General features: G+C 43.0%; 1 protein-coding gene across 1 annotated transcript in view; it reads right to left on the bottom strand.

The window, feature by feature from the left end:
• The window catches only part of USP34 (ubiquitin specific peptidase 34), a 1,418,841-nt gene that overhangs the window by 76,595 nt on the left and 1,328,890 nt on the right, over positions 1-13,356 (bottom strand). The window contains 1 exon segment of the mRNA XM_030196176.1: positions 11,508-11,615. Within this exon segment, the coding sequence (XP_030052036.1) occupies positions 11,508-11,615 (108 nt within the window).

The following is a 13,356-nucleotide window of genomic DNA, read 5'->3' as shown; positions in this document are numbered from 1 at the left end:
GGATCCTGCAAAAGAGCATCATCCAGACGCCAGCTTTTCTGTCTCCCTCGCGTATTGGGTAGTGTCAGCTGCATCAGAACCGGAGAGTGGTCTGACCAGGTTCTAGGTAAAATCTGCTGTGTCCCTGCCAATCCTGCTATCGCTGCTTCTCCTAGCCAGTAGTCAATCCTGGAGGATGACTTGTGTACTGCAGAGTAGTAGGTATAGCTACGCTTTCTTGGGTGTACTTGCCGCCACAGGTCTATTAGGTGCCAATGATTCACAAATTCGTGCAATTTTGCTCTATCTCTTCGGCCATATTGTATGCTACTCGAGGAGTTGTCTAGATGAGCCTGCATGGTAAGGTTAAAATCCCCCCCCACCAATAGGGAGCCCTCTACATGTTTCTGGAGCAGTTGGTCTAACTCTGAGAAAAAACCTTCTTGCTGTGCATTCGGCCCATACACGTTTACTATAGTAAAGATCTGTCCTAATAGCGACAACACTACCAGGAGGTATCTTCCCCCCTTGTCTCTGGTCACTTTAAGTATGTTCCAGGGTTTATCACCCACAAATGCCATCATTACCCCTTTACTCTTTGTGTTGTCGCTATTGGACGCAAAATATATATGGGGATATTTCTTATGGTAGCACAAATATTCATGTCTGGATAGTAAGTGGGTCTCCTGCACTAGGACCACATCTGCTCGCAAACGGAGCATTTCTCTAAACAGGAGTTGTCGCTTTCTCGGGATATTCAACCCTCTGGCATTAATCAGTAGTAGGTTAATATCTGCCATGAGATATCATAATAAGTTGCTCTATTGCCTGCTAATCTCTGAGTCATTATGCTTCTTTGCCTATTTCCTATTGGTTTCCTCTGATGAGCCCTCCCCTTAACATCCTGATAGGCCTCTTTCTTGTCCCTATCCCAGGGTTTCCCTCCCTCCCCCCTCCCCTCATTAGAAAGCTGCCCCTGTATATCACTAAGGGCATTCTAGAAGGAAGTGTAAGCTGTTCAGTCCATATTTCCGCGGAGGCTCCTGCATCTTTGAGTTAAGCCTTGTCTCTTTGCAATTTTAACCTTTCTATAAAATTAAGTGACAACAGAACAACATAACAGGTGTTTGCATAGTATTAACAAAACAAAATACATCACCCAATCACTTCCTAAGGTCCAACTTTTTTTTTTTGCAGCATTGCCACTGAGCGCACGTTCAATCAACTTCTGTCTTTTTGCTGATTCAACAGTTGCTCCTTAACCGAGGCTTCCCAGTGAAGTGCTTCTCATTCAGGTCACTTTTGTTGCCGACTGTTGGCGTTTTAGGCGTCGCTGACCATTGCCTACTCGTTGCCATTTAGGCGGTATCACCCGGGTTGGGCCTCTCTTTGCTGCTGTCGTCGGAGTTGATGTCTCCATCTCGACTTCCTCTGGTAGCACTTCTTTCGCCTCTGCAAGTGTTCTTATGTGCTGCATTTTACCCTCTTTATAAAATACTAGCGCAAATGGATGCCTCCACTTAACGGATCCCCAGTTCTTGAAGTCTTCTAGTGACTGGTTTGAGTTCCGCTCTGCGCTTCAATGTAGTGGCTGCCAGATCTTGATACACTTCCACTGTGTATGTATCCCACTTAAAATTTGGGGTCTGTCGTGCCGCTTTTGCCACCTGCTCCTTCATCTTAAAGTCTCTAAAGCACACTATTATGTCCTTAGGCAGATTGGCTCGTGGAGAGCTGAATGCCCGGTGAGCTCTCTCAATGAGGATCGCGGTTGGTTCTATTGCTGTACCTCCAGCTGTTAGCAGATCACTTGTCAGCCTTTGTATAGTATCCTCACAGTCAATGTAGGCAGGGGACTCCGGCAGGCCACGAAACCGCAAATTGCATCTGCGACTACGGTTCTCCAGATCCTCTAACTTGTCGAGGACCTGCTGATGGGCTAGCTGGCTTTCCGTGGTTCGCTGATCTAAGGTCTCGAGTGCGTCTGACTGGGCATCAAGCCGATTTTCTGCCTCCTCCAGGCGAGAACCTAGCTCTCTTATTTCACCTTTGAGATCTGCCCCCATAGTCACCAGCTCACTTCGCATTGCCTTCAGGTCTGCCCGAATCTCCTGCAGCCATTTCTGCCACTCCGGACCCATTTCTTCCTCGGGCTCCTCCTGGTCTTTATTGGTGTGTGTTTCCCCTGAGGGTGCTGATTCTACAAGTTCCGCTGCCGCGATCGCCCGTTCCGGGCGGTTCAATGTTGCGGCCGCCATTTTATTTTCTCCGCGCGCCAACGATGTAAATGCGAAGCGGGAGAAATTCACTCTCTCCGTCTCCGTCTGCATCGGGAGTTTAATCCCGCTGTGTTGCGCTCTCCTCTGCTCGCGTTTTGCAATAGTTTCGCCGCTTGAAACAGGCTTTTTAGCTTGTAGATCTCCGCGGGTTATACGGAGCTCAGCTAGCATGCAGCCATGCCGTTTCGTGACGTCACTTCCTCCTCCCTTTATAAACATTTTAAAAAGCAGTAGTCCCTGTATAGATCCTTGTGGTGCTCCACTATTCATCTTTCTCCACTGAGAGAATTAGCCATTTAACCCTACTCTGTTTTCTATCTTTTAACCAGTTTCCAAGCCACACAGAACATTGCCTCCTATCCCATAGCTTTTTAATTTTCTCAGCAGTCTCCTATGAATGACTTTGTTGAAATCTTTCTGAAAATATAGATACACTACATCAGCTGGCTCGCCCATGTCCACATGTTTTTTCATTTCTTCAAAAAAATGTAGCAAATTGGTGAAGCAAGGTTTCCCTTGGCTGAATAAGAACATAAGCATTGCCATACTGGGACAGACCAAGGGTACATCAAACCCAGTATTCTGTTTCCAGCAGTGGCCAGTCCAGGTCACAAGAGCCTGGGAAGATGCCAGAGCAATAAAACTGATTTTAAGCTGCTTATCCTAGAAATAAGCAGTGGATTTCCCAAGTCCATCTTAATAATGGCTTATGGACTTTCTTTTAGAAAATTAGCCAGACCTTTTTAAAACCTTCTATTCTAACTGCTTTTACCACATTCTCTGGCAATGAATTCCAGAGTTTAATTACACAGAAGTGATCAGATATGTAGGTGACACAACTATTCAAAGTTGTTAAATCACATGCGGACTGAAAAAATTGCAAGAGGAAGGCTGGATGACTGGGCATCCAAGTGGTACATGATTTTTATTGTTAAATTGGTATAACAGAACAGCCAGAATGATGCATTTCGCAGCAAAAGCAATAAACAAACTCATCCCAATCCTCCTCCCACCTCAAGCATCATCCATACAGCTTTATGGTTTATAATGGATTAGAAAACCCAGATCCTTATTAAGTCCTGTTTGTTGGGTGTCAATCATATCAGCTGTATTTCTCTGTTTATTACCCTCCTCTCACCTACCAACACCCATCCTGTTAGAATATCAATGAAATGCTTTGATGTCCCCATGCATACCCCCACCCTCCCACTCTATCAGACTGTCAAAGCAATGCTTTGATGTTTCTCTTATATATACTATCTGCTACCACATTTGCTTATTTCCGATCTGACAAAGAAGGGCAACCTTCGAAAGCTAATCAAGAAATGTATTAAGTTATGTCCAACAAAAAAGGTATCATCTTATTTTCTTTTCCATGTTTTATTTTGTTTGATTTCTATTGATAACCTTTAAGAGTGGACTAACACGGCTACCACACCTCTCTACTTAAGATGGAAGATACCGCATACAGCCGCATGAAAAAGCAAATGAACAAACTTTTGGAAAAAGAAACAAAAGTGAACAGCCATCTTTACTTTCTGACAATCTGCAAGAAGAATGACATCATTCCCAAAGGACTGAAGATCAAAAATCCTTTGGCTACCACTTACAATTCTGACTATGCAGAGAAAATCTGCAAACGCACTAGTCAGAAACTAAGAAATGAACTCATACATCAACTCTACAAGAACAAGAGAATAATACAAACCCAAAGGGATGAAATCATGAGGAACATGGAGGAACTCCATCCACGCCGTAGGAACCAACTTAAAGAGGACCTACATAACATCCAAAGAGAAAAACAACACATGGCTATCCGCAAGAAAGAAATAAAGCTATCTTTTCTCCTGCAGAATCACAGAGAGAAAAACAGCCTATATTTGGATAACCACAGCTCTGCAGAAACAACATCCCCAGACACCTTGGAGACACTTGGATATACATCTGAGGCATGTGAAAATCAGAGCCCAAACAAACCAAGGAATACTGATCACACCTTCAGAGATGCAGATCAGATGGGTATAATAAACCTCTCGAACCATCAATTATCACAGCATGAAGTCTCTGTACTCTCCAAAGGACTTTCTTTTTGCCCATCTAGCAAACTTGATGAAATCCAACTATATTCAGACCTAGAAGAATTCTTCAGAAAAATGCGTCTTAGAGCACATTTCCACAATAGAGGGACACCAAACAGACCGGAATACAGTCTTAAACAAAAGAACACTTATTTCACCCCACAGGAGAGACAAAACTACAAGCTGGATAATTACATAGAAAGTTTCAGACATAGGGTTAAATCACAACTCTCCAACAAACAGAAAAAAATTCTGTACAATCTTACCCCACCAGAAAGAGCGGCCATAAGAACTGTACAAACTAACGAACGCATTATCATCAAACCCGCAGATAAAGGAGGCGCAGTGGTAATTATGGACACACAAAAATACATTGAAGAGGGACACAGACAGCTCTCAGACAACAAATACTACAGGAAACTAACTGAGGACCCCACACAGGATTATACAAAGCAGCTAAAAGATCTTATCAGAACATTTCCTACACAAGCACAGCCACATCTGAAGAAACTCATACCAAACCAGCCTTTTGTGGGCACATTCTACATGTTACCCAAAATCCACAAACCTGGAAACCCAGGCAGACCAATCATATCAGGTATTGGCACGCTCACGGAGGAAATATCTGGACTCATAGAGGGAATTCTGAAACCTCTTGTGCACAAAACTAACAGCTTCAAACAAGACACCACAGACTTTCTGAATAAATTGAAAAATATCAAGCAATTACCGCCAAACACCCTTCTGGTCACGATGGATGTAGAATCACTATACAGCAACATTCCACATGCGGATGGCATAGCTGCATGTGGAAGACTCCTAAAAAAATCCACACTGGACCATCAATACTCACCAGAAACTATTACAAAATTAATCAAATTCATTTTAACTCACAACTACTTCCGCTTTAACAATGATATCTATCTACAAATAATGGGCACTGCAATGGGCACCAGGACAGCACCCCAATATGCCAACCTTTTATGGCTGAGCTGGAAGAGACATTTCTGAATACATACCAGACCAAACCTCTAAAATACTACCGGTACATCGATGATATTTTTATGATTTGGACGGAGGGGGAAGAAACTCTGAAACAATTATACTATTCCTTCAATACATACCATCCTACAATCAGATTCAAAATTGACTACTCCCCAGAAAAAGTCAATTTTTTGGACACCAGAGTCTCAATCAGTGATGGCTGTATACAAACATCTATATATAAGAAACCCACAGACAGATGCAGCTACCTCCACAACTCCAGCTTCCAACCTTCACATACAAAAAGATCCATTATTTACAGCCAAGCCACAAGATACCACCGTATCTGCTCGGACCCAGAGGATAGAGACAGACACCTTGAAACCCCGACTGCATCCTTCAAACAGAAAGGCTACAACCCCAAAATAATCTCCAAGAATATTGCCTCCTCCCTCAAAACACCCAGGGAAAATCTGCTACAGTACAAAGAAAAAAAAGCCACAGACAGAATTCCCCTTGTAGTGACATACAACCCAGAGCCGGAGAAACTGAGGAAAATCATAAGAGACCTACAGCCGCTACTCCAGGAAGATGAATTACTGAAAGAGATATTCACATCCCCACAAGTGCTGGCCTTCCGACAGCCACCAAACTTAAAACACAAGATGATCAGAAGTAAACTCCCAACACAGACGGAAAAAGAAAAGGGCACTTTTCCCTGTAACACATCCAGCTGCAAACTATGCCAAAACATTTCACAAGACCCCACAGTCATTCACAAGGGAAAAATATTCAACATAAAGGACTATTTTACATGCTCATCTTCCAATGTGGTATATATCATTCAGTATAAAAAAATGTAACGAAGGATGCTATATTGGAGAAACAGGCCAGATGCTTAAGACAAGATTCAATCTGCACAGACATCACATGAAAATAACAGGTGCCAGTCAAGCCCCCACCCCTGTGGGCCAACACTTTACAAGACCAGAACACTGCACCAGTGATTTCACAGTAAGAATACTGAAAGGTAATTTTAAAACAATACAGGAACGTAAGACCTTTGAAATAAGAATGATTGAATATTTTGACACCCAACAAACAGGACTTAATAAGGATCTGGGTTTTCTAACCCATTATAAACCATAAAGCTGTATTTCTCTGTTTATTTCTCTGTTCACTTATCACCCCTACCACTGCAATTTCCCCACCCCTAGCTGTCTGTTCGTCTGTCCAATTTAGATTGTAAGCTCTGATGAGCAGGGACTGTCTTTTCATGTTAATTTGTACAGCGCTCCGTAAGTCTAGTAGCACTATAGAAATGTTTAATAGTAGTAGTAGTAGTGTTTATTACCCTCCTCTCACCTACCAACACCCATCCTGTTAGAATATCAATGAAATGCTTTGATGTCCCCATGCATACCCCCACCCTCCCACTCTGTCAGACTCTCAAAGTAATGCTTTGATGTTTCTCTTATATATACTATCTGCTACCACATTTGCTTATTTCCGATCTGACGAAGAAGGGCAACCTTCGAAAGCTAATCAAGAAATGTGTTAAGTTACGTCCAATAAAAAAAGGTATCATCTTATTTTCTTTTCCATGTTTTATTTTGTTTGATTTCTATTGATAAGGATTATTTAACAGAGCAATCATTGCCTGACCCAGTGAGTATGGACTGATATGAAGGGGGGGGGGAGGGGCAGGGGGGTTATAACATAAAAATGTGAGTGGCATACAGTGGTGGAAATAAGTATTTGATCCCTTGCTGATTTTGTAAGTTTGCCCACTGACAAAGACATGAGCAGCCCATAATTGAAGGGTAGGTTATTGGTAACAGTGAGAGATAGCACATCACAAATTAAATCCGGAAAATCACATTGTGGAAGTATATGAATTTATTTGCATTCTGCAGAGGAAATAAGTATTTGATCCCCCACCAACCAGTAAGAGATCTGGCCCCTACAGACCAGGTAGATGCTCCAAATCAACTCGTTACCTGCATGACAGACAGCTGTCGGCAATGGTCACCTGTATGAAAGACACCTGTCCACAGACTCAGTGAATCAGTCAGACTCTAACCTCTACAAAATGGCCAAGAGCAAGGAGCTGTCTAAGGATGTCAGGGACAAGATCATACACCTGCACAAGGCTGGAATGGGCTACAAAACCATCAGTAAGACGCTGGGCGAGAAGGAGACAACTGTTGGTGCCATAGTAAGAAAATGGAAGAAGTACAAAATGACTGTCATCGACAAAGATCTGGGGCTCCACGCAAAATCTCACCTCGTGGGGTATCCTTGATCATGAGGAAGGTTAGAAATCAGCCTACAACTACAAGGGGGGAACTTGTCAATGATCTCAAGGCAGCTGGGACCACTGTCACCACGAAAACCATTGGTAACACATTACGACATAACGGATTGCAATCCTGCAGTGGCCGCAAGGTCCCCCTGCTCCGGAAGGCACATGTGACGGCCTGTCCTGAAGTTTGCCAGTGAACACCTGGATGATGCCGAGAGTGATTGGGAGAAGGTGCTGTGGTCAGATGAGACAAAAATTGAGCTCTTTGGCAGAACTCAACTCGCCGTGTTTGGAGGAAGAGAAATGCTGCCTATGACCCAAAGAACACCGTCCCCACTGTCAAGCATGGAGGTGAAATGTTATGTTTTGGGGGTGTTTCTCTGCTAAGGGCACAGGACTACTTCACCGCATCAATGGGAGAATGGATGGGGCCATGTACCGTACAATTCTGAGTGACAACCTCCTTCCCTCCGCCAGGGCCTTAAAAATGGGTCGTGGCTGGGTCTTCCAGCACGACAATGACCCAAAACATACAGCCAAGGCAACAAAGGAGTGGCTCAGGAAGAAGCACATTAGGGTCATGGAGTGGCCTAGCCAGTCACCAGACCTTAATCCCATTGAAAACTTATGGAGGGAGCTGAAGCTGCGAGTTGCCAAGCGACAGCCCAGAACTCTTAATGATTTAGAGATGATCTGCAAAGAGGAGTGGACCAAAATTCCTCCTGACATGTGTGCAAACCTCATCATCAACTACAGAAGACGTCTGACCGCTGTGCTTGCCAACAAGGGTTTTGCCACCAAGTATTAGGTCTTGTTTGCCAGAGGGATTAAATACTTATTTCCCTCTGCAGAATGCAAATAAATTCATATACTTTCCACAATGTGATTTTCCGGATTTAATATGTGATGTGCTATCTCTCACTGTTACCAATAACCTACCCTTCAATTATGGGCTGCTCATGTCTTTGTCAGTGGGCAAACTTACAAAATCAGCAAGGGATCAAATACTTATTTCCACCACTGTACGAATGCAACTAGTTCTCGCAATATGACAGTTTTTGTAGTTCTGCCTTGGAGGTTCGATATATTGTTTGTGTACTTAACTGCTTGTTTGGTGTGCCATTCTTCAATAAAGATATTTAAAAAAAAAATTTGCATGCTATTAGCTCTGATCATAGGGGCGTTATTGCCCCGTGTTGTTCCGGCGCTAAATTTAGAGTGCTGTTTGGAACAGTGCGCGTCTTCTGATCATCAGGGCATTACACTTACAAAGTTACATTCAGGCTTATTTTGAAAGAAAAAGACGCCCATATTTCGAACCAAATCGGAGATGGGCGCCTTTCTCTCATGGGCGCCCAAATCGGTATAATCGAAAGCTGATTTTGGGCGCCTCCAACTGCAGTCTGTCACGGAACGGACAAAGTTGATGGGGCGTGTCGGAGGCGTGGTGAAGGCGGGACTGGGGCGTGTTTATCGGCTGAGAAGAGATGGGCGTGCTCGGCCAATAATGGAAAAAAGAAGGGCGGCAGAAGTGAGAATTTGGGCCACTTTTTTTGGACACTTTTTTTCACGAACAAGTCCCCAAAAAGTGCCCCAACTGCCCAGATGACCACCGGAGGGAATCGGGGATGACCTCCCCTGACTCCCCCAGTGGTCACTAACCCCCTCCCACCAAAAAAAAAAAAAGAACTTTAAAAACTTTTTTTTTCCAGCCTGTATGCCAGCTACAAATGTCATACCCAACTCCATCATAGCAGTATGCAGGTCCCTGGAGCAGTTGTCAGTGGGTGCAGTGGACTTCAGGCAGGTGGACCCAGGCCCATCCCCCCCCACCTGTTACACTTGTGCTGGTAAATGGGAGCCCTCCAAACTGCCCCCAAAAACCACTGTACCCTCATCTAGGTGCCCCCTTTACCCATAAGTGCTATGGTAATGGTGTAGAGTTCTAGGGAGTGGGTTTTTAGGGGGGGGGGATTTGGGGGGCTCAGCACCCACGGTAAGGGAGCTATGGACTTCGGAGGTATTTAAAAAATTTTTTTGATTGTTACAAGTGCCCCCTAGGGTGCCCGGTTGGTGTCCTGGCATGTGAGGGGGACCAGTGCACTACGAATCCTGGCCCTTCCCACGACTAAATGCCTTGGAGTTGTTCGTTTTTTGAGCTGGGCGCCTTCGGTTTCTATTATCCCTGAAAACCGATACCGCCCAGCTCAAATCCGCCCAAATCCGATGCATTTGCCCGGCACCAACCGCATTATTGAAACAAAAGATGGACGCCCATCTTTTTCGAAAATACGGTCTGGCCTGCCCCTTCGCGGACCCGTCCTCGGAGATAGACGCCCATGGAGATGGGCGTTCGTGTTCGATTATGCCCCTCATAGTAACTTACAGAACTTTGTAAGTAAGTAATTTGAAAATAAGCCCCATAGTGGAACTGGAAAAGGTACAGAGGAGGACCAAAATGATTAAGGGCATGGAATGACTCTCATATAAGACAAGGTTAAAGAGGTTAGAGCTGTTTAGCTTGGAGAACAGACAGCTGAGGGGAGATATAATAGAGGTCTATAAAATCCCGAATAGAGTGGAATGGGTAAACACAAAGCAGCTGTTTACCCTTTCAAAACGTACAATGACTAGGGGGCACTTCATTAAGTTATATAGTAGCACATTTAAACAAACAGGAGAAAATTTTTTTTTCCACTCAATGAATAGTTAAGCTCTGGAGCTCAATACTGGAGCAAGCAAAGTAGTTAATGCAGTCAGCTTTAAAAGAGGTTTGGACAAATTCCTGGAGAACAAGTCCATAAACCATTATTAAGGCAGACCTGGAGAAAGCCACTGCTTATTCCTAGGATTAAGTAGCATAGAATCTTTCAACTTTGTGGGACTCTACCAGGTACTTGTGACCTGGACTACATGAAACCCTGTCCTGAACCAGTAGGGCAACTCTTATATTCTTATATATCTGGACTGGCCTAACAGAATAATAAGGAATGAACAATTTATTTATTTATTTTTAACATTTGTATCCACATTTTCCCACCCATTAGCAGGCTCAATGTAGCTTACAAAATACCGTAAAGGTGAACACCAAGTCCGGTAGCAGTAAACAAAAAAAGAAAGACATCTGGATCCCAAGTATGAAAATTAAGCTCAGTCACAGAAAGCCCAAAATGATAAATACCTGCATACTAAAATAACTCTAATAAAAAATATGGCTATACAAACTGCTGATATTGAATGCAAAATGGGCCAAGTCTGTGCTGAATGTTATGTTGTGCTTGTCTGCTTTATAGGTTCTCTACATATAGTCCCTTTTTCTTAATCCCAAAGCAAATACGTTTTGACTATGCTAATTTAATGGAAATGCAAACATTGCCTGAAAAGGAAATCTTTTATTTTAAATGGTGTGGGAAAGAAGCATAGGGAAGCCAGGGTTCAAATCACACTGTCTGCCTACAAAAGAAATCTTTTATTTTAAATGGTGTGGGAAAGAAGCATAGGAAAGTCAGGTTTCAAATCCCACTAGCATTCCTTATTTCCATGGGAAAGCCTGTTCACCTTCCATTGCCTGACCTACAAAACTTAGACTGCAAGCCCTCTGGGGACAGAGAAATACCTATTGTACCTGAATACAAACCACATTGAATTATTACTGAAAAGGTGTGAACTAAACCTGAATAAACAGAACCTGAATAAACAGTTCATAGATTACAATTAATTTAATGTTTAAAATTCCTAGGTGTCCATATGCTTTGCTTTGAAAGACTTGAATCTAAAACTCTTGAGTACATTCACTGCACTATTCCTTAAAACTGAGTTTTGAAATGTACACTTTTGTTCTAAGGAATTACCATCAAGTAGAACAATTTAAAGATGACATACCTATACAAGCATTTCTGAGTTCTGGAGGACTGTATGAATTAAGCAAGGTTAAAAGTTTATGAGCAAATTCAATTCTCTCCTGCCACTGGATTAATGCTTGTTTTACATCTGCAAATACAAAGGAAAAATGCATGTAATAGTAATTAATTTCCTTTAAGGAACTTCACCCTCATATTATCAATGCCCCCCCCTTACAAAAAAAGAAAAGAACAATTCCAATGGCATGGCTGATCCTACATATTTCACTATTATGATGTGTCATTTGTACCACGCTCACATTTATCATAGGCAAAATAAACCATATTTCTGTTACATGATTGTTCTACTGTGATTTTTTTTTAGCATGTATATTTCTGACATTTTATCTTATTTCTATTATTAGAATCCAACTTGCCTTTCTCAAAGTTTACCTCATTGACTGTATTTGTGCTTATATTTGGTCATCTTGTCATTGTTATGCTGTTTGGCACGCAGCAATGTAGTTGAGCTAACCGATTAGCGCTGAGCACATCTACTCTCCGCTCCCTCCCAAATACACCCCCAGTGCTAAAAAAATACAAAGCATTTTTTTAGAGCAGTGGAAGCGTGTGCTGATACCTGAACTATCGCAGAGCACCTGAGCACACCTCGTGGTAGTGCGCTTTGGGTCAAGGGAAGCATGTGGTAGTGCTTACTACTGCTTAGTAAAAAGACCACTAAATTTGTAAGAATTATTATTTTATTGAATGCTCATCACTACTGATTATTTGGCAATTCTGACTACTATTTTTTCATGCTGTGATCATTGTGAAGTAAAGCAAAGTTACTCATCTGTAACAGGTGTTCTCTGAGGACAGCAAGTCAGGTATTCTCACACATGGGGCGATGCCATCCGACGGAGCTAAGTGCATACACTGACTAGCGTACAGATGTTTCAAGAAAATTCTAGTACTGTCCCACTGCGTATGTGTGGGTGGGTACCTATCCACCTGACGTACGAACACGGGTCCCTCAGGTAATATAGCTAAAGGAATACAACTCCTAGAGGAGGTGGGAGGGTATGTTAGAATACCTGGCCTGCTGTCCTCAGAGAACACCTGCTACAGGCAAGTAACTTCGCTTTCTCCGAGGACAAGCAGGTCCAGCTGTATTCTCACATGTGGGAATTCATAGCTACCAGGCTCACTGAAAATAACAAAACTAGGACAATAGGGACTACAAATGTCAAGGTTCCAAATCAATTAAACTAAAACTATATACATACTAGCTCTGAAGGTGCAGCCTGGAAGATAAGAAAACTGGGCCTAGGAGGGTGGATTTGGATTCTAGAAACCAAACAGATTCTGCAGGACTGTCTGACTGAACTAGTTGTCATGTCGCTGCAGGACTGTCTGACCGAACTGGCTGTCACGTCAGTTATCCTGCTCAAGACAGTAGTGAGATGTGAATGTGTGGACTGAAGACCACATCGCAGCTTTGCAAATCCTTAACGAAGGCTGATCTCAATTGGGCTACTGATATAGCCATGGCTCTGACAGCCATGGCTGCATCGGTGGCTCACTTAAAGTCAGCCTCCATTGAAGAGATTTGCAAAGCTTCAACATCGTCTTCAGTCTACACATTGACATCACACTACTGCCTTGAACAGGATACCCGATGCGACAGTCAGTTTGGACAGTCGGTGCTGTGGAATCTGGGGTTTAGAATCCAACTCCACCCACCTAGGCCCGTTTTATTCTGTTCCAGGCTTCACTCTCAGCTAGCTGTATATAGTTTCAGGTTAATCTATGTTTTTGTCCTCGTCGTTGCAAGGTCCAATTGACCATTGTTATTTGTTTTGGATGCTAGGGATACCCCAGTTTTGAGAACA

Source organism: Microcaecilia unicolor, chromosome 3, assembly GCF_901765095.1.
Source record: "Microcaecilia unicolor chromosome 3, aMicUni1.1, whole genome shotgun sequence".
Lineage (NCBI taxonomy): Eukaryota > Metazoa > Chordata > Amphibia > Gymnophiona > Siphonopidae > Microcaecilia > Microcaecilia unicolor.
The sequence above is the reverse complement of the archived record's forward strand: the minus strand, read 5'-3'. Positions and strand labels throughout refer to the sequence as shown.